The sequence below is a fragment of the Setaria italica genome, chromosome I, assembly GCF_000263155.2.
Source record: "Setaria italica strain Yugu1 chromosome I, Setaria_italica_v2.0, whole genome shotgun sequence".
NCBI classification, from domain to species: Eukaryota; Viridiplantae; Streptophyta; class Magnoliopsida; order Poales; family Poaceae; genus Setaria; species Setaria italica.
Genome location: NC_028450.1, coordinates 33904467 through 33925179, shown reverse-complemented (window position 1 = coordinate 33925179; position 20713 = coordinate 33904467). Strand labels below are relative to the sequence as shown.

The following is a 20713-nucleotide window of genomic DNA, read 5'->3' as shown; positions in this document are numbered from 1 at the left end:
CCCCCCCCCCCCCGCCGTGTCGCTCCCAATGAGACGACGCGGGGGTCATGGGGTCTGTTTTGAGTGGCTCCTTAGGAGTGCATAATCAATTTTTGTTGCCTGCTAATTTTAGGAGTATCCATTACATCGTATCATAGCTCACCCTCCCTTTAAGGACGGTCTTCCCGTCAATCTCTCATTTGCATAAATCATTGTGCATATACATTCCTCTCCTCAATTTGTCCATCTTGTTCTTGCCGGTGAGCATGAATGGAACGGCTCTTTACCACCGGTACCATATCTGGCGTTGAATCCATCCTGAACCTCCCTGGCTTGGTCCGCAAAGTAGGATACCACAAATCATAATCAAGATATAAAATTTACCTAAAAATGCACCCGCGTGCTTCTCTACCGTGTAAGAAAACAAATTTTGGACCGCAAAATTTATATTATGTTTTTAAACTATTGATTTTATTCCTTTGAGTTTATTTTTCCTTGACGTTTTTGGTCTCATATTTTTTACAACAAAATTAGCTATTTCGTTAAAGGTAGGTGCCAATTGTCGAGCCCAAGTCTATGTCAAGGTTAAGCCACTTGCTTGGTCTATCTCACGTTTTTTCATGATCACTCCGCTCCATATTTCTTACGTGGTTTTATTGTGAAGTTTGACAGTGACACGCTGTAACTTTTCTCTTACTAACTCCTCCATTTTCACATCTCCTCAAAACCGGCACCGCCCATTACCCACCTACAGCCCATGGCACTGCAGCCGTTGCCTCGTCACATTGCCACTCTACCTTCCATGGTCGGTTTTGCCGCCTTCACACCCTAGCATCTCTTTAGCACCAAGTGCCATCATAGAATTTTCATCCTTAAAACCATAGGCTAACCACAGCAGCCGGACACGAATAAACGAGAGGAGAGCGTCGAACATCGACCAAGAAAAACTCACAAATCGCTTGTTTGATTCGAGCATTCCGAGATCTCAAATCGGCCACGGCCAGGCCGCTGCTTGGTCTTACCCGGCGGTGCTCAACTGCTCTTGTTGCAAGCACAGGTTCACATTTCGCTGCCACAGGCGGAACAGGGAAAACCGCGCTACCGTCTCAAAAGCACAAACACTCCTCGCGTGCCCACTCCTTCAAACCTTCATCAAACACCCGTTGCGCCAGCGCCCTCTTCCTCTTCTCCCCCCTCCTCCCTCCCGCAGCCCCACGCGCATCGCGCCGCGCGGCTCCCGAGGCGAGAGGGATGGCCCGGCACGCCAAGACGGACTCCGACGTGACGAGCCTGGCGGCATCCACGCCGCCGCGCTCCCCTCGCGGCCGCCCGGCCTACTACGTGCTCAGCCCCGCCGCCTCCCACCCGGACGTCCACCTGGGCGCGTCCGGCCGCGGCGCCGCCGCCGCCGAGAAGATGTCGCTCGCGGGGTCCACCCCCGCCGAGTCGCCGCTCCACTACCACTTCCACCACCACCGCCATAGCCACTCGGGTGCCGTCGCCGGTGGCGGCGGCGGCGTGCACCACTCCCGGGAGTCCTCCACGGGGCGGCTCCTGTTCTCGGACCAGCTCCGCTCCGGCGGCGACGTCGCCGCCGTGGTGAGCGCCCCCTGGCGCCGGCTCGCGCAGTCCAGCGGCGCGGGCAGCGTCGGGGACGACGACGACGAGGACGCGTCCCTGCACGGCGGCTTCCTCGCATCGTCGCAGTGGCGGTGCTACGCGCTCGGGGCGTTCGCGTTCGTCGCCGTGTTCGCCTTCTTCCTGCTCGTGCTCTGGGGCGCCAGCAGGTCCTACAAGCCTCACGTCGTCGTCAAGGTCCGTCCCTCTGCTCTCCTCGTACCCATGTGTCCGTTCATTGAGAAACAAAAACTCTGGTTGCCGAGTACAATACAGTTTCTAGTGCATTCATGTTTTTTGGCCTTGGCATCGATTCCACTCCCTAGTTAGCAGTACCATCTTCAGTTCCTCACTCTCCAGGTCTGCACTACAATCTGCTCTTCCGTTACATCTGAGAAATCGGTACTTCCAGTTTGTCGTTTCCAAGTCCGATTGACTCATGGACATTGAAACATTTTGGAATTTGGAAGCGCGTTTGTCAAGTCTCCAATCCCCAACAGACATAATCTGTTGCAATTTATGGAACGCGCGCACAGATCGCGGCCGATTTGCGCGTCGCCTACTCACGTCATGTCCGTTCGTGCTTGCGCAGAGCGTGGTGTTCGAGTCGTACCACATCCAGGGCGGGACGGACCGGACGGGCGTGCCGACGAAGATGATGTCGATGAACGCGACGGTGCGGCTGCGCTTCCGCAACCGCGGCACCTTCTTTAGCCTGCACGTCACCGCCACGCCATTCCTCCTCTTCTACGGCGAGCTCACCGTCGCCTCCGGCGAGGTACGTGCTAAACCTCTGGCTCCCTTTTCCTGCCGTGTGTCGTTGCATGTCCTTGGAAGGCTTGGATAATTGCATCCGCCTGGATCGGAAGGTGATGTGGACGGCCGCTCTGATTAGGCAATGAATCCCCCGTTGTTATTGCTCGTAACGGCAATGGCCAGCCTTGAATTAGATAGCGCGCGCGCATGTGAGGAGGCAGAGACCCAGGGCGAGCTATATGGTTCGGGTGCAGGCCTCATGTGCAGACGAGCAGGTCCCATCAAAAAGGAAACTTGACGTCTGTGCAATAAAACAGGGAGATAAATGCAGGGAGATAAACTTGACGTCTGCTCAGGCGTCGGGACGATCGTCAGCAGCTCCGGCGGAGTCGTCTGTACATCGCCGGAGCCGGAGCAGCGCAGCCCGGCCTCCGTGTACTTGTCGAGAACGCAGGCGTCGTGTCGACGGCCGCAGTCGAGCCAGGCGTGGCCGTTGCTGGAGGTGCTGACGTGTCAGCACCGTGGATCGGACGCGCGGTCGAGGTGGATGGACGATCCGGGCGGCCGGGCTGGTCCGTCGAGGTGCGGAGGATCGCGGGGTCGCAGTTGCAGATCGAGCAGGCGCGGAGCGCGCGGACGATGGAGGGCCATCACGTCCGGGGGGCGAGGGTGCCGGCCCACGCGCATCCAGAGTGCGTCGTAGAGGTTGAACGTGGTTGAACCTGGCTTTTATGTGGGGGCAACCAAAAATTGCTCCTCATTATCCTGAACCGTAATCCCCACAGGCCGTGGAATTTCTGCCGGCTTTTCAGCATTCCCATGAGCACTGCCGTAGTGGCCTAGGGCTGGTATATCCTATGGCCTAGGTAACGGATAAAGCGAACCTGGCAGCACGGTTCCCTTCTTTCCTTGTCTGGGCAGCAGCTCCTTTTACGTACAACCTTGTTTGGGAAAACTGGGCGTCCATCTTGTCACGTTCATCAAGGAGTGGCGTCCATTGTCAATTGCTGGTTCCTCGATCCAGAGACCAGGCCGTCAGACGATTTCTGACTTGGGGTAGACATGAATTGGTCCATCCTGAGGTTGGGTTGGAATTGGAGTATTGGATTCTAGCTTGAGCGCATAGTTGCAATCACGTAGGACAATCTCTATTCACTAGCTCAGCTGTGCTGCTTCACACATGACACACGAAACCGCCTACCAGTTCCTCGCCACAGAACAAAAGATCACCCTTCAATCACTAGCCCGGCAGAGCTTTCCGTGATGGGAAAATAGCCACTTATGCATGGACTGATCCTCGCTAGAATATCGTATCATTTGTATTATCTGCTACATTCCTAGGAAGTGAACTGGGATGCAAATAGTACACGGACCCAGTGATGCAAAACAAAAGGCTTTTCGTATGCTTGGCGAAGTGAACTGGGATGCAATAATACACGGACCCAGAGATCTTTTCGGGGGTGGCCATGGCGTTCACGTGACTCGAGCCAGAGGCCGCCATAAACGATTTTTCCCTCCTCCAATCCTGTGACCTCGGGCGAGGAGAAGGTCCGGCCGGTTGGCGATCAGTACAGAGGGAAGCGAGGGGACGAGACGACCAGCCAATAGTCTTTGCTGCAGCCCACTGCGGCAGCATGGTCCGTGCAGCAGGAGCTCCTGGCGCCGCACTGCCGCATCCTGCTGCCCTCTTGGCAAAGGCCAAAGGCCCCGGCGTGAGACGTCGCTGTGCAGGCCTGTGCCGCCCCTTTCGACGCCAAAAAAGGACGCGCCTTTACGTCCTCCTGGGTTTCAGACATCACTGCTTTTACCGGTACCACGCCTTTGCGACCTTGGGGTGAGGCCTCTCCTGGCTCCTGCTTATGAGAATCCTATGGCGGACCGGATGATGGCCCCCAGTGTGCAAGCGGCGCAGTGCCATGATGGCATTGAAGGTACTGTTCATGACCCAGTACATTTTAGCTCCTTGTATTGGATCACACGGTCAAAAGCGTCCAGGTCATTCCGTCATTGTGGCTATGAACTTTTTTTCTACAGCATACAGTTCCTTACTGTTTTCCTTGTGGCATCTGCACGCTCTCCACCTATGCAGATGAAGGAGTTCTACCAGCCGCGGAAGAGCGGGCGGATGGTGACGGTGTCCGTGGTGGGGAAGCAGGTGCCGCTCTACGGCGCGGGCGTGAGCCTGCACAGCAAGCCCAACAACGGCCGCCTCGGCCCCGCGGTGGTGCCCGTCCGGCTCGCCTTCGTGCTGCGCGCGCGCGCCCACATCCTCGGCCTCCTCCTCCACTCCAAGTTCTACCGCCGCGTGCACTGCCGCCTCGACATCCGGGAGGCACACCTCGGCAGGCCCGTCCGCGGCGTCGCCGCCGACTGCGAGTACCACGACGGGAGGTGACGGTGGCGATCGTTCCTGCCGTTCGGCGGCGGGGCTGGCTCGTGCTGTGCTGTTGGGTATAGAGTAATTGGGTCGCGCAGGGTTCTGTTCTGGGGCCTGTGGTGTGTGATGAACTGGTGACTGATTGGTCGTAGGCTTGTAGTGTTCGCATTGTTAGAAGGAATCGTTGTGATATGTAACTGGGATATCGACGGATTATGATGGGGGGCAACTTGGCTAATGCGATGGGTGTTGCTATGGATTTCGTCTGACGGAGAAATGATTTTGAAGAGGGAACCCGCACCGCCTGGTGGTGCCGGCCGAATGCAGTGGCGGCGAGAACGTACGTGGTCACTGTCTAGATCGATAACCTCGCGACTATGCGGCCGGCCATGACGGTGCCGATCTCTAGTCGAGGCACATCGAGGGTGCACGTGGGGACGGCGGACTGCAGCCGGTGGAGGGAGGAAGGCCGAAATCAAGCCTACTTCCCTCCAAAATTCCAACTTTGACACTATACAAAAAGAAGATTCCCCATCACATCAAACTTGCGGTAAATACATGGAGTACTAAATGTAGACGAAATTAAAAACTAATTGCACAGTTTTGTTGTACTTTGCGAGATGAATCTTTTGAGCCTAATTAGTCAATATTTGGACAATAATTCACAAATACAAACGAAACGCTACAGTTGCGCATTTATGGCAAAGTACCAATTTTGCCACTCCCAAATTGGGAAGTAAACAAGGCCCAAATCAATCAGTATATGGATTCAATTATGCCTCTCTCTCCTTGAAGCCCATATAAAATCGAGGCTGAATCGCTAGGCCCATGATAATAAGGGAGTCAACACAGTGGAGAAGAGGCCCAATATGGGAACTCCGGTGGCGTACCGAGTACCTGGTCGAGTTCCGCACTTAGGATTTGTTGGGGGTAGGTAGGTCGATGGCTTGTTTAGTCCCACGTCGCCAGATTAGCAGTCACGCGCCCTCGACGCAAGCATAAAACGAGGCTGTGGGCGAGCGTTTGAACTCATCTTTGCGCTTGGGGCAATGACGCAGCTAGTGAGGTTATACCGAGGCGCGTCAATTGCTGGTTGAAAACTATTTCCAAACCCCCTCTGTGGCCTGGCCACAGAGAATTTCTGGAAGGGCTCCCTTTAACTAGGGGAAAACCCTACAATTCTAATTGAAATTATTTGCATCCTCTGGTTTGTATTTTTGTTTGATGCTGGCTCGATTCCAAACGGTTGCCTGATTTTTGATCCCGCACAGATTTAGGTCCACCTGAGCCCTGATCCTCAAAGGCAGTTTCATGCTATTATCTCAAGAGAAAGCGGAACTCACACGAACATGCACGTAAAACTTGATAAGCAACTTAACTGATCAGTGATTCACGTTCTTTGTGAACTGCTTCCATAGAGTGTTGTTCATGGACACTCTGAAGCAGTGAAGCAACAGGCAGAAGATGCAGTAGTTCAGTACGTGCTACTAGCAGCAAATTTACAACACGACTGAACTTGCTCGACGCGTGGCAATTTTCAATTTTCAATACGCAACATTCTAGTGAAGGATAAAATGCCTAGTTGATAGGCCAATTCCTTCTCCTGGAACTATTCCAAATCGAGCATGTTTCTCCAGCAGTTTGCCACATTATATCTTTTTTTTTAGCTTCAGTTTACCTTCTTTCATCCAGTCCTTTTCTATCTATGTACATGGACAGAATGAAAACCCAGTAGACGGCACTATACCATGTCATGCTTGCTCATGCTCAACGGTGCTCTTCTTGGATGCACTAGATTGAGCCCCACGCATCCTCAAACTGATAATAAACGCAATGAGCTGCAAAATATTCCAAGCCGTTAGTACTAAATGTCAAATTTGCACTGAACAAAATTCCAAATATTTCCACTGAAGACTTACGGTGCACAAGCCGGCACACAAAATACTGAAACCTTTAAAGTTGAAGGGCCCTGTTTCAGAAAGGAACCACGCTGGCACAGGAAAGCAAGATGAGACTTTTGTGATAGATATAACTCGCTAGATCAATACATGGTATACTTGCTTTGATGGTATAAATGTATAATGCATGCTTACCAGTCAAGGGAGTGAAAATGAGGGGACCTAGTATGCTGCCAAAAGAACTAATCCCAGATATACATCCTTGAGCAATTCCCTAGAAGGCATGCCAGAACAAAGATTTGATAAGCAAAACATAGTAGTGGCAACTTTCAGGTAATATAAGACCAACATCTGAAGTTCGCTGCAATCAGAAATCAAATTACCTGCTCATTTGATGCGACATTTTTTGATACGTTGGTTCTTATCTATAAAAGTTAAAATGATCGTCAAGATTGTTTGGAATCACATATAAGGTACAGGAATAAAAAATAAATCAGCTAGCAGTGGCTTACCGATGGGTGAACAAAAGCACTCAAAATTACAAATGCTGCAGACAAATAGGGTACCTGAAAGATGATTCCGAATAGTTCAGGAAGAGGTGATTTAAGATGCTCAACATATGATTTTCACTGGTTACATTAACGCTTGGGACGCAGTGCTGAACTACAAAGCCAGCATATGGGTCATGTCATTGGGACATGAATTATAAACTAAAATTTGACATACGAAGAAATTGTCAAGTGCAAAGAAAGTACCCAGTATGACCATGCGATGCCATACAAGAAAACCTGCAATATATGATAATATATTTAGCCAAAAAATGTAGAAATGTGCTGATAAAAGATCCAATAAATGTCTTGGTGAAAAGCTATTACATGAGTACATCCTCCTAGCAGCCCGACAATAAGAAGTATCTCTTCACCCAGAATTGGAGCCAAGATAGGCATTACAGTTAGCTGCAAAGATGATCTAAAGTCTCAGGAAAGCCAAATGTACTTCAAGAAATAAATGAATGCTATTGGAGTCCTGAAACGACTGAAAATTCAATTCTATAGCTTCAGCATAACTAAAACTCAAGGATGCAATTCTACAATCACATAACAGTTCTTTTAATTTAGTTTTAGTACCTGTGATAGCATTCCAGCAGCACCAACAATTAGAAGTAGATTAGCAAACTCATCTTTGCTGTAACCAAATTGTGCCTTCAGGTAGTACTGCACATGATCCGACCATTGATAAGCATATAGCATATGAAAACATATAAATGATGATGGCCAGCGAGTGCAATTGATAAAAGGCAATACAATTCAAAAGTTCTGATAAACTCCTGCAAACACGAAGGCCAGAATCTAGGCCTGCCACTGGGGAGGGTATGAACAAACCCACTCTTGTTCATACCCAAATCCAAATATATATTATCCAATCCTAACTCTCCCCATTCTCACCCATATCCAATGGATAATTAATTTTGTACATACTATATATATCCAATGGATAAATTGTACCTTCCCTATACCCTACCTTCCCCATTTCTAATGGGTATATATATTTCTACCCGTACGCTCCCCATTTGAGGTGGGTGTGGATTTGGGCATGAATTATGGATACCAAACAACAGGCCTACCAGAATCTAGATGCTACAAATTTGCACATATCTGTTGAATGCTAGAACTTCTTCAAGGTTCAAAACTTATAAATGAATCGCATACGTTAATCGAAATCCATATCAGATTATCACATGGTTAAAAAAGATACCAGCAATGCTGTCTGAAGTCCATGTTCACCTAGACTGTAGAAGAAAGTGATGGTTGCTGCCCCTGACAAGGTCAAACTACAGGGAGCAGTAAACCAGGCATCAGCAAAATATTTAGAAATTCAAATTAATTTGGAAAAAAATTCCTCAGTTAGAAAAGGGCACTATCACAAATTTGATGTCATACACTACTCTCAAAAAAATAAAAAATAAAAAGCTTTTTATACAAATTTCACCTGCCAGTGAGAAGCGCGACCATGTCGGATACGGACGGCAGCCCGCCCTTCTGCGGCGGCGGCAGCCTCGGCGAGAGCTCTTCATCGGAGGACGAAGCGGAAGACGAGGTGGAGGAGGTGCAAGATGAAGGCTGGAGGAGCGGATCGCAGGCTTCGTCAACGCAGGATGTGCCGCCGGAGTCCGGTAGGAAAACCCTGAGGTAAAGCGCGGCCGCTGTAGCGACGGCGGCGGCGACCTGGAAGGTGGAAGAGGTCGTGAGGAAGCGCGCGGTCAGGGTCCCCGAGAGGAACCCGGCCGCCGACACACCGGAGAGGAGACCGAACGCCGCCGCGCGACGGCTGGGCCCCACGTGGTCCGCCTGCGTCCACACACTTGACCTGGTCAAGGACTCGCGCTTGGGTCCATGAGACCTTGACTTCTGTTTAACTGACTCGTGGGCCCTGTAGCAACAATTTCAGTTCATCGTCTTTTTAAATTATTTTTTTCAAGCTTTCCTGTTCTACCTACGGTTCTTTTACAGTGTTTTACTTTATATGTTTCTCTGCGATATTCCCTCCGTTCCATAAAAAATGCAATCCTAACTTTTAAAAAAATTCCATAAAATAGTGCGATCTTAGAAAATATATCTAACTAACTGTCTAATTAAGTGGTCAAATCTGATTTGTATGCTAAAACTTACTGCATGCGGTCAAAAAATGAAGGTAGTGGAGTCTTTTCACCCACGCTAATCTGTCCAAGAAAAACTAGAAGTGCACTTTTCTTGGGACGGAGAGAGTACACGTCGTGACTTCGGTTGTTGTCAGTCCGTAGTTCTTACCACGTAGGCAAAGCAGAGGCAATGCATGGTGCCCTCGCAGAAGATCCCGGACACGATCTTCGCCACGTAGTACACGTAGAAGTACACCTCCGAGCGGTTGCACGCCAAAACAACTGCCAAAACAAAAGATGAAGCGTCCCAAAATCTGATCAAAGGCACCGCATGATTTTCATCAGAAAAGATGGGGCCAAATCATGATGAACGCTCCACTTACACAGCGGCACGATGGCCATGGTCACCGGCAGCGTCATCAGCGCCTTCCGGCCGTACCTGTCCGACAGGTTCCCGACGATCGGGGTCACCACTAGCGCTCCCACCCCGGTGACCTGCAAGAGTCGTTCATGAATGGCAACGGAGCTGAGGCAAATGGCGGCGAAAGCATGCGATGCCCTGTTGCTCACTGCGTTCTGGAAGCCGCTGAGGTAGATGGCGACGGAGCACTCGTCGCGCCCGGGGCAGACGGCCTCCATGGTGACGTCGGTGATCGCCGGGATCACCATGTACGAGAAGTAAAACAGGAAGGACACCACGAACAGGTGGTCCAGCCCGGCGAAGTCCTTCATGGTGTTTTCGGCTTTTTGCAGAGCCGTGAAACTTCTCCACGAACTGAGGAGATTAACAAAAATCGCATGCGTTTATGTCATTCTGCTAAGGTCTCTTATACCCCAACCACGGACGCCACGCTGCGACAAAAAGGTCAAGCGAATGCAATGCTTCCAAGCAAGGCCACGGAGCTACATCGACCCTTCACCCTTGGGTTGCCATCAACCCATCAGTAAAAAATGTGACATCTCGGGTTGCCGGTCGAGCTCGCGAGCGACGTGCGGTGCCCGAACAGGCCAAACCACCCCCGTAACCGCGGCCCTGATCGTCCACAGCGCTTGCCGGTTGCCAACGGAGCCTCTGCGCCGTTCGCGTACAGCCGCGATGGCGACCCGACCGCCGCGAGATGACGAGCGGGTGGAGCTCCGGGCTTCCAGTGGCTTGTACGCATGGGGCATCGACAGGGGCAGTGCGCTTTGGAGTGCACTCCACCCCACACCGGGGGGCGAGCTGATTGGGTCACCCGGTGACTTGCTGCCCCGGAATTCCTGACGGGAATGGAAGGGTGCGATGGCGCGGTCGTATCTGGTTCGCCGGCTGGAGGACCTCCGGTATTGCTTCCGGGAAAAGGATGACGAGCGTCGTTGATTAGGCTCAGGCCTTGGGCTGTGCGCGCAGCACGCTACCCGCGGTTGAGCACTTGAGCTCGAGCCGAGCTAGCTAGCTAATTTGGAGGCGTTTGGTTCTTTAGGATCTCCTAAAATTCATGTCACATCGAATATTCGATGTTAATTAGGAGGACTAAACATGAGCTAATTATAAAACTAATTACACAGATGGTGGCTAATTCACGAGACGAATCTATTAAGCCTAATTAGTCCATGATCGTCTCGTAAATTAGTCTCCATCTGTACAATTGGTTTTATAATTAGTCTGGTGCCACCACGACTCCACGAGCAGACGTTGCTTGCTCATGGGGGAAGCGGCTTCTGGTTTGTTTGTTTGTTGCCGATCCGCTCCGAGGAGACACGCGCAGTCGTTTCGCTTGCTATTATTACGAGTGGGCTGGGATTTCCGTTGATTCTTCTTCTGCCTGATTGCAGGGAATCTAAGGTCCCTTTTAGCACGGCTCATCCCAAAATGGCTTCACCGGTGAAGCCAAAGCCGGTGAAGCCAAAAACACTGGCTTCACCCGGCTTCTAGTTCATTTTAGTCCCGGCTTACAAAACGGCTTCACGCTACAGTGTTTCGATTTGCGTGAAATAGATGAAGCCAAAATCGAAATAAACCGTGCCAAAGAGGGTCTAAATGTTTCTTGCACTGGAAGAATGGCCAGCTCAGGGAATTCTCTGCACGTAATTTACCCCAGCATAAGTACACAGCTACATGTGTCGAATTTTTCAGCATAAGTACACAGCACGTAATCTGCACCTATACATGCTCGAATTTTTCAGGTGTCGAAGGATCATGCTCTGAGATGAAAAAAACATAATTGGCGATTTGTTTTTTTCATTTGGGCGTTAGATATCTTTTTAGAGTTTGATTACACAATTCAGAGAAGAAGAAGAAAAACATATCGGGCTTATTATCAGTCAAGTTGCTCGTCCTTTTATGTTGCCGAGTTGATCGGATTGAAAAGGCCGGGCCTCAGCTTAACATAGATGACAGCCCAACGTCCAGTGGGCTTCGTCAACAGAAAACTGGACCGTTTCTATAGGAATTCCGCCGCCGCCACAGAAACAGCAAATGAGCGTTATGGGCTATCTGTTGACTGTTCTATCTGTTGTGCCTGGAGGGTCCTGTGTGTATTTTCTATCTTCGGCCTTGTTTAGTTCCCAATTTGGAAGTGGCCAAATTAGTATTTTGCCATAAATGCGCAACTGTAGCGTTTCGTTTGTATTTGTGAATTATTGTCCAAATATTGATTAATTAAGCTCAAAAGATTCGTCTTGCAAAGTACAACAAAACTGTGTAATTAGTTTTTGATTTCGTCTACATTTAGTACTTCATGCATGTACCGCAAGTTTGATGTGATGGAGAATCTTTTTTTTCATAGTGTTAAAGTTGGGAGTTTGAAGGAACTACTTCCTTCTTCTTTTTGTTGAAGTCAAATGTCAATGAATGTTACGGAGCCGGAGTACGTGTCAAATGCATATGCAGCCAGCCTGTCCCCTGTCCGAACAAGCCGCTTAATCCTCCGTCGAACTGCTGCTTGACTACCATTGCAGTACAATATCCTAAATCTGCGAGCTAGCCGTCAACACCGATCATTATCCCAGACGCCCAGCCCGTTCTCGCTCCCCATATTCTAAGAGCAGCAGCCTCATCCGCCAGTAGACCGCGCACATTATCCCCAGCAAAAATGTCGTACTAGTCCAAAAGAAAATTCTTTCCCCCACGACCGAACCGCCGTGAGGTACGTGACTGAGAATATATTCGTCGGAGGAATGGAACGAAACGAAACGAAACGAACGCGCTCTTGTCCAGCTCACGCAGCTCTAGCCGGCCACCGGCCTGTACTGGTTCCCCTGCTCCGATGGGTCACCATGCCCCGCACCGGCCAGCACCCACCCGAGAGCACCGCTCGACAGTGGCCGTGTGTGTGTGTCTGCGTGTGTGTGTGTGTGTGTTGGGGGGGGGGGGGGGGGGGGGGGTCGTCGGTCGGTGTGGTACGCGTGTCTACAGTTCTCTTCTCCCCGTTCTTGACTGCACGGCGTTCCCTCCTCAAGTCCTTCGACGAGAGAGGCCCCCGTACGGTCCCATCCATCGATCACCAAGACTACAGTACTCCACGTGACCATGTAGCAGTTGTTGTAAAAGGATCGGAGACCATGTTAATTCGCGGCGATTGGGCTGGAGTACTGTACGTACGCAACTACGCACGTACCAGCTCGTACGACAACGACACGTCGGTAGCTTAGCTCGTTAGTCTCCAAGACGCCGCAGCTGAAACTAAACCAAGTATAGTTGCATTCATTAACGCCGAACTGCGCCAGATGCGTGCGGCCGTGCGTATACATGCGAGAATGCGACGACGCCCGCAGACTGCTGGGTGCAGCCGACGCGTGCATGCGTGCTGTCAGAATTAACACCACCTGCTTGAGTGCTTGCGATCGATCGTTTCAGCTCGGCTAATCCCTGCAGACAGAGACAGGAGACAGGCAGACAAACCCCACACAGCGGCATTAATTACCCCCACCAGTACGTGTCGTACGTACGAGACATGCATGGCAATATCATACTGTATCTACTGCACGTATCATACCATGGCATCTACGCACGACGTTCAGATCTGTACATACACATCAAATAACCAAATAAGCTGTGACTCTGTTCATCTGTTGGAGGCATCATCCCTATAGCGAGATGGCACATGAGTCTACTTGTAAAGCTGACGGGAAATCCAGATCACACCTGCGGGGACGCACTGGTGCTAGTCCTCAGAAATTCTCCACCGGCATGTGACGCGGCGGGGCCCGCCCACGGCCCATGCACACCGTAGGGTTTGACACGCTGCAAGTACTACCGTTTCCATCTGTATCGGCAGTATTTAAACAACCGAAACTCTTAACTAATCCCGTGGAAAATGGGAGAAAGATTCCACCTGTTGCGTCCCTTTCCGATCTTTACATAGCCAGCCGCCTCTGAGCTGTCTCACTCGTCGTCGTAAACCCCCTCTCTATATAAAAACCCTAGCCTGAGACCCGCGCAGGTGTTATATATTCGTTGGTTGTTCTCTAGCTGCTGGCGTTACAAGTTTACAACAACTAGATCGACTCGAGAATAGTAGACAGGAGCTTTAGCTGAGCAAGCGAGAGAGCGAGAAGCATTCTTCAGATCATCAGAGAGATTCGGATCCATGGAGCTGGAGGCTGCCTCGCCGGTGCTGATGAGGAGGGACGGCCGGAAGCTGGTGAGGTGCCCGCGGCTGCAGCTGGACACCAAGACAGTCGCGGTCATCGAGCAGTCCACGGGGGAGAGCATCGCCGACGCCGCGGTTGCGGCGGGTGAGCAGGGCGCCGCGGGCGCGATGCGGGTCAAGATCGTGCTCAGCAAGCAGCAGCTGAAGCAGGTGGCCGCGGCCGTCGCGGGTGGCGGCGTCTGCGGCTTCGCCCTGCCGCCGGCGCTGGAGCAGCTCGTCAGCGTGCTCAAACGGCAGCACGCCAAGAAGCAGGTGGCGGCCGTCGGGAGGCGCCGGGGCCGGTGGTCGCCGGCGCTGCAGAGCATCCCGGAGGAATGCTTTTAGCTAGGCGTGCGTGCGTGCGTGTAGTGGGTTCTACTATCTGCGTGTACAGCTTCCTCCTGATCCTCGTCTTATTCTTCCTGGATTGCAACCAGCCTATTTGATTGGGCCAAAATGAGCGCCCAATGGTTGCATCCCAAATTTGAAATGTCACATATTTTAATCTGGCATTTGGATCGATCGATCCAAAAATTTTCCCTCTGTTTTCGAGAGATCGGTGTACATATCTGGATTGAACCAATCAATCAATAAAGGATAATGAACTGGGGAAAAGGAACCAAACAGCGTGTCAAGTCCCTTTCTTCGCCGTCGAGTTGGTGTCCTGCTCCATGTGTGTGTCAGACTGTCAGTGGTCTAGCAGATGCTATTGCTGCTGCAGCTGAATATGAGAAGTAATCGTTGAAGAAAAAAAGAACATGAGAACTGGCCAAATGGGAGCCAGCTCGCCACAAGATTCGTCATAAATAGACAAGTAGTACGACAAGATCTAAACGAGAGGTTTACAGTTGTGATTTGTGCATGATCCAAGGGGAGCAATCGTACACCACCATGGCCTACTGGATGGCCTGTGATAAGTATCATTTGCCAACGTCTGATCAGCTTCAGCGCAGTCGATCGAATGACAGCCAGCGCTGGTCTTGGTTCCTTGCACGGACATCTCCTGACGCTGCTGCCGATCCTGATCGATCGCCCGGGCGATATGATGTAATTTGTGAGACTCGATCCCTCCCGGAGCAATGGAGCATGGGCGAGACAGGGTTAACTGTGAAGCGCTGCACATGTGCACACGAGTACAGAGGGCCGTGGAAGAAGAGAAACGAAGGACAGACAGATCGTCGGCGGCTTTTCAAGCTTCGCAAAAGCTTTTTGAAGCAAACAGCCTGGTCCTGCTGGGCGTGCGTTCGCCAGCGCTCCGTAGGAGAAAACTTTCCCATTTACTTGGCACCTATAACACCCGGCTGAACTGTTTTCGCAGTACCGTGCCGTGCTGCACAACGAGCTGCACTTTATCCAATTCCTTCGTGCCATGAAGCCGAGCTCGCTGCACCCATGCCGCCACATGGCCTTACACATGCAGTTACACTGAAAATGGCAAGGCCTGGCGTACGAATCGCAACGACACTACTGGCCACCGCGCGTACCTGAAGGCTGAAGTAGGTGATGCCAAAAAACGTGTATCACAAATTCACACCATGATTCCTTCGCCAACTGTACTACGTACGCTCTCGAACTTCAAATAGAAACGCAGTCCTATTTCCTATACATATATAATCAACCGTACCTGAAATATACAAATTAGCAAGCAATCAAACCACCTATCTGACCGCCGCTATTCCACGATCCAGGCAGGCGCGAGCGCAACTGTCACGATCAGACCACCGCCCCGGGCGCGCCAGTTATACCAGGCAGCCGCTCGCACGACCGGCGACCGGTGCCCCCGCGCAGACAAAACGACGCGAAAGCGGCGATGAAACCAGCGAAAATCCAGCCCGGCTCCACGGCCGCCCCCGCCCACCAACACGCAAATGGGACACGGCCGTGGCGACGGGGCGGACCCATCCCTCGTTGCGTAGGCAGGCGACCAGCCCCGCGCCACGGGCCACCGATCGAGCCCAAGAACCCCCGCGGTGACAGCGGCCGCCGCGGAAGCGCAACCCGACGAGACGACAGCCGTGTGGGTGACGCGCGCGCATACCACCGCGGTAGCAAGCAGCCGCGGCCCGCGCCGCTGAGGCTCTGCTAGCGCGGGGACACGTTGGGTCGCGCATGTGACCTACCCTACCCGAAAACGACCGTGCGTGCCCTCCGATCGCGAGGGCTCCGTCCGACTCCGAGCTCTCGCGATCAGGAGGGAGGACGAGGGCGCAGACACGCAACGACCTCGGCCGGGGGCGCGGCGCGGACGGCCAGCCAGCTAGCGCCCACGTCTCGTGGCGTAGGGCGGGGGGCGCACGCGTTCGCGGCCGTGCGTCGCCGCACGGGCGGCCCCGATCGCGCCCGATCCGCGCCGCCGGGGCGGGATCCGGCGGCCGGGGCGGGGCGGCGGAACGGTCCGTCCGCCCGTGCACGCGGCCCTGGGGCCCCTGACCAGGAGGCCAGGTCGCTGCCATGTCTGTTAGCACACAAGTTGCGGTCATGTGGTGTCCTGGATGGATGGGCGACGCTGCTACGCGTCCTGCTTATCCGAAATAATTTCGTTTGCCGAACGCCGATTGGGACGGGGGAGTCGGAGTTGGGCGCCATGATTTCGAGCCTTGTTAGCACGTCACGCTAGCATCAGCGTTGCGTCACGGTACTCTCTCATTTTTTATTGTTCGGGTTCCCTCGTTCTTGTTTATTCGGCGCTGGGCCCCATCGGCCCCGGAGTGCATGTGACCTGTCAAAACAATTCGATGTCACGAATATCTAAGAGCTGTGCCGAGCTAGCTAGCCACGTACGCCTCTGTTGTTGTGTAGTACCCCGCATGCCAAAGTTGATCACGAATACACTTGTACTTTACTTGCTGAATAAGGGTAACGATTCGTCAACCTAGACTTCAGCTGCTAAATTTTTCCACCATCGCGTTCTTCACTGCAAAGTAACTTCTTTGCAGCTCCTCTAAGCCTCAGTGGATCTTTTGCGAGAAGCAATGCACGAAACATATCATCTACGTGTCAAACATGAGCGGACCGAATCTGATCGACTGATCGCAGGCTCCCTCCCAAGCAGATCGACAGGTCGATCACCAGCTCTGATCGACTGATAGCAGGCTCACACTACCCGGTGGATCCTCCGTCGGATGAGACGATTCCATACATCACAGCAGTATCAAAGCAGTTGTTAACGCGAATCTGGGATCGCCAGAGGCGTCCTGCTCCTGCAACATAGTAGAACGCTTCCATATAATGTTGACCTAAAAAGAGGCGCCCCACTTCACATGCGTTTTGTCCGTAGTGTGTACACCTCACGTACTTACCTGCATGGATTCCGGCCGCAAGCAAACAAGAGCAGCTGCAGAGCAGCTCGATCAGCTCGTAGTACCAGGCTACCAGCTCGATTTAACTACGGTTCCCGGGGTTGTGCTTGTTGTATAAACTGCACTGCAGGGGACCTTCCTTGAAGCAACCTCAACATGCCCTTAGGCTGCAGCTAGCTGCGAATTATAAAAATTCAAGATCGATCTGGCCAGGGCCCGTGTATTTGCTTCCTAATTTAAGCATCTCTATATTCTTTAGCTAGGTCGCCGAGAGCAATGAGGCTGGCATGTGGGCCACCGCGGCGATGGCGACGCTCTGCGGGGCACGCAATGTACAGCGCGAGGCCTAGCTTTGTTCATGTGAAGAAAGCTAGGCACCAACGAAAGAATATCATACATGCATCATCCTCGGGCATTGTTTATGGGAATATCTCTGTGCCATGGTCTGCATTGCACCCAAAGCAAAACGGTTGCTACTAGCAGCTAGGCAGCTACGATGGAGCTGATCGGTCTCGCATGCAGCATGTTACCCCTTCCTGCAAACATGGCCGCCATGCATTGTACACTGCCACAGAAACCAGATCGGTCGATGACCCCCCGGAGAAGCCAAAGACTGCTTACGTCCGTTGACAAGTTAGTTATAGTTAATCATGAGCAGACGAAACCTAGACAGACACGTCGCCTATGCTGTGCAGGAGAATTCGTTTCACACACCGGCCGGATGATGCAGGGATAACTTGTATGATTATTCATGCCCAATTCCGGCTCGATCTGTGTTGGTGTTGTGGTCATGTTGTGTTGGTGTTGCGGTCTTCTTGTTGCACAGCATTTGGCGTGCCGGAAACCAGGCTGCTTGCGTCGTCACTGCTCAGCCGAATCGGAGGAAGGCTAGCATTGAGGCTTGAACCCGTGTTTGCCTGCATTATTGCGGGGCAAAAATCGGGTCCGCGTTACAAGCTGCAATCATGGAAGGTTGGTTCACCGTCCGCGTTGATCTTTCCGGTGTGTGTGCTAGTTGGGGGTTTAATCATCAGCGCAGCCCTGATCTCGGAGCAATTCCTAATGCCGCCGGTGGTTAACTGACGGTTACAAGGGGCTTGATCTACATTGACGTGCTACTCCGTTGGAGTTTAAAATTTGGGGGGAAATAAAATCAGCGCCGCCTCACACGACCGTCGTCCGTTCGACTGTTCTATTCAGCACACCTAAGCTAGGTGATCATCATGCGATGAGAGTGCTCGATTCATCAATCATCGTCCCGCGTACACGCAAGGATCCGATCCGGAGACCTGAAAGGGACACAAGCAATATCTCTGAATGATCATGATTTTTTCACCAAAAAACTTGCTGTTGCAGACGGCCAGCACCTGCGCACCTCCAATGTACTTTAGTTGGAGCGTCTAAAAATAGGATCGGATCGAACACAAAACCGGAGATGCGTATATTTGTACGCGTACCTGACGAATTAGAATCTACAGCTTTATTATCCTACAAAAAATGTGTGGAAGTAGCAAATACCGAAATGGCAAGAGGAACATGGATCGTGGATGGGGTGCTGTAGCGCGACTAGCGAACGATCGAGGCCTATGTCAAATACGCCATCTTACCGAATGTACGTAGACTCCACGAGTCATCGGGCGGGGCTTGTGTTAACACGTTACTTGCAAGGGGCCTCTGCAATGATTCCTCCATCTCACTCCGCGACCGCGAGGAGAGGGACAGCCATGTGAGGCCGCCCATATCTTTATTCAACTCCCATCTCAATTAGTCCCTCCCTGTCTCATGATTGTTTTAAAGTCTTAAAAAAGCTACCCCAGACCTTATTACTTTATTAATCACTTGTACCGAAATTTTAATCTCAGAGGAGGGGCCAGAGTTTTTAGACAGGTCACACAGGTGATGGTAAGGTCAGGGAAGACGTAGGTGTGGTCCAGGCCGAGGCCCACATGTCATGGGCGCAGGTAGCGCGTATTTGGAGACAGTTGTGGCTGCGCTCAGCAAACTGCAAGGCGTCGCCAGCTAGTATATAAAGCATGTTGGTATGGGGGGTGTCACATTACTCGGAAGCCCACACATTCACTTTGCCTTCGCTTTAGACCTCTGTGCTGTAACTTGCAAGGGACGTCGAGGAGGAGGGTGTACATAAGCAGGACAGAGCTCGCCCGCCGTCCCACGGAGGACGAGACGAGGCCGCGGCCACGGGGATGGCGTCCAGGTGCTTCTTCCCCAGGGACGCGGCCGCGGACGCCCGGCACCAGTCGAAGGCGGCGGCGGCCGCGCTCGAGCAGCTGAACCACGGCGGCCGCCTCCTGTCCCGGGAGGACGTCGGCGGCGCGGTGCGCGTCAAGATCGTCGTTAGCAAGCGCGAGCTCAAGCAGATGGTCGCGGCGCTCGGCGACGGCGCCGGCGCGGTGACCGCGGCCGCCACCGCCGCGGCGGCAACCAGCGAGCGGCACCGGCAGCGCGCGGCGGGGGCCGGGCCGGGCGCCGAGCAGAGGCTGCAGTCGCTGCGGCGGCGCAGCATGCGGCGGGCGGCCGAGGCGGCGCGCCGGATGCAGGCGAACGGGGAGTGGGAGCCCGGCCTGCAGAGCATCCCCGAGGAGGTCTACTGATGATAACCACCGCTAGTAGATGATGGGTGGCGTCCGCTGATGGCTAGTAATCTCTTGACTAATTATGGGTTTGGGTACGTTTTGATCACCGCTAAGTGCTAGATGTATGTGTACAGCGCTGTTTTGCTCCGGACCCTGCTTATCATGGGCTCCAATGGCTGCTTAATCGTCCTCCGCGAGTTTGTGCATTTTGCCCTGTGATTTTTTTTGGTGTGAACCAAGCAAAGAGGGAGGAAAGAGATGTGTTTTGGACCTTGGGTTGGGTCATCACAATGCAAGTGCTGACGGTTGATGAACTGATCTCAATTTTGGCATCCAACCTGCTGTGAATGATGGATGGTGTGAGCAGGTTGTTCAGGGGGTAGCAAGCTGCCAGGATTGCTTCTGTTTTTTCTCTCGTCTGGCAGTGAGATTTTACTTTGTCGCCATTCCATGCCACTGTGAACCCGTGATGAAACGGTGAACTGTGAAACCGGCATGTGTACATGTACTATTTACTGTGGATAAATAGTTTAGGTGTTCGGTTGTTTTGCCTTTTGGTTGGGCATGGAACATAACCAAAAGTATCAGTGGTTAGGAGCCGAGCAAAAGGTGAACCGGTGCCAAAGATTCCGTCGCACATGGCCAGATGGCTGTCCTATTAAAGAAACCATGGTCTCTCGTTCTTCCTGTTATCCACTAGTTGGCTATAAGCTTGCTGCCATGTCGTGGTTGCTGTTGCCGCTGTACGGGCTACCCTTTTCTCCGCATTATTTTGGATTTCGAATCAAAATAAGGTGAGCAGATACATAAGCCTATGCTGTTTTGAGATTTTACAACGAAGCACACTAGCGTATGCCACTGCTTTCGGTTGTGTGCTGATGTGCAGTTTCTGCTTTATTTCAAGTAGCATACAAACGGTTAAAGCTAGAACTGAGAAGTTTT

At 52.2% G+C, this 20713-nt stretch overlaps 4 protein-coding genes across 4 annotated transcripts; 3 read left to right on the top strand and 1 right to left on the bottom strand.

Annotated features, from left to right (window-relative positions):
• Window positions 1-997: 997 nt before the first annotated feature.
• LOC101772467 lies at window positions 998-4988 on the top strand. Its single transcript, XM_004953342.2, has 3 exons — window positions 998-1794; window positions 2189-2374; window positions 4442-4988. Exons 1-3 carry the CDS (start codon window positions 1231-1233, stop codon window positions 4745-4747), a joined length of 1056 nt encoding a protein of 351 aa, XP_004953399.1. The 5' UTR covers window positions 998-1230; the 3' UTR covers window positions 4748-4988.
• A 1080-nt stretch (window positions 4989-6068) lies between these two features.
• On the bottom strand, window positions 6069-10074 carry LOC101772062 (hippocampus abundant transcript 1 protein). Its single transcript, XM_004953341.3, has 13 exons — window positions 9836-10074; window positions 9649-9760; window positions 9435-9547; window positions 8617-8975; window positions 8383-8458; window positions 7755-7841; window positions 7503-7583; window positions 7383-7415; window positions 7140-7193; window positions 7011-7052; window positions 6823-6901; window positions 6649-6719; window positions 6069-6567 (listed from the first exon to the last, which is right to left on the bottom strand). Exons 1-13 carry the CDS (start codon window positions 9995-9997, stop codon window positions 6481-6483), a joined length of 1356 nt encoding a protein of 451 aa, XP_004953398.1. The 5' UTR covers window positions 9998-10074; the 3' UTR covers window positions 6069-6480.
• A 3633-nt stretch (window positions 10075-13707) lies between these two features.
• Window positions 13708-14502, top strand: LOC101771662. The gene has a single exon (XM_004953340.2). The coding sequence runs from the start codon at window positions 13837-13839 to the stop codon at window positions 14221-14223; it is 387 nt and encodes a 128-aa protein (XP_004953397.1). The 5' UTR covers window positions 13708-13836; the 3' UTR covers window positions 14224-14502.
• Window positions 14503-19221: 4719 nt separating this feature from the next.
• On the top strand, window positions 19222-20324 carry LOC101771263. The gene has a single exon (XM_004953339.3). The coding sequence runs from the start codon at window positions 19382-19384 to the stop codon at window positions 19787-19789; it is 408 nt and encodes a 135-aa protein (XP_004953396.1). The 5' UTR covers window positions 19222-19381; the 3' UTR covers window positions 19790-20324.
• The last annotated feature ends 389 nt before the right edge of the window (window positions 20325-20713 follow it).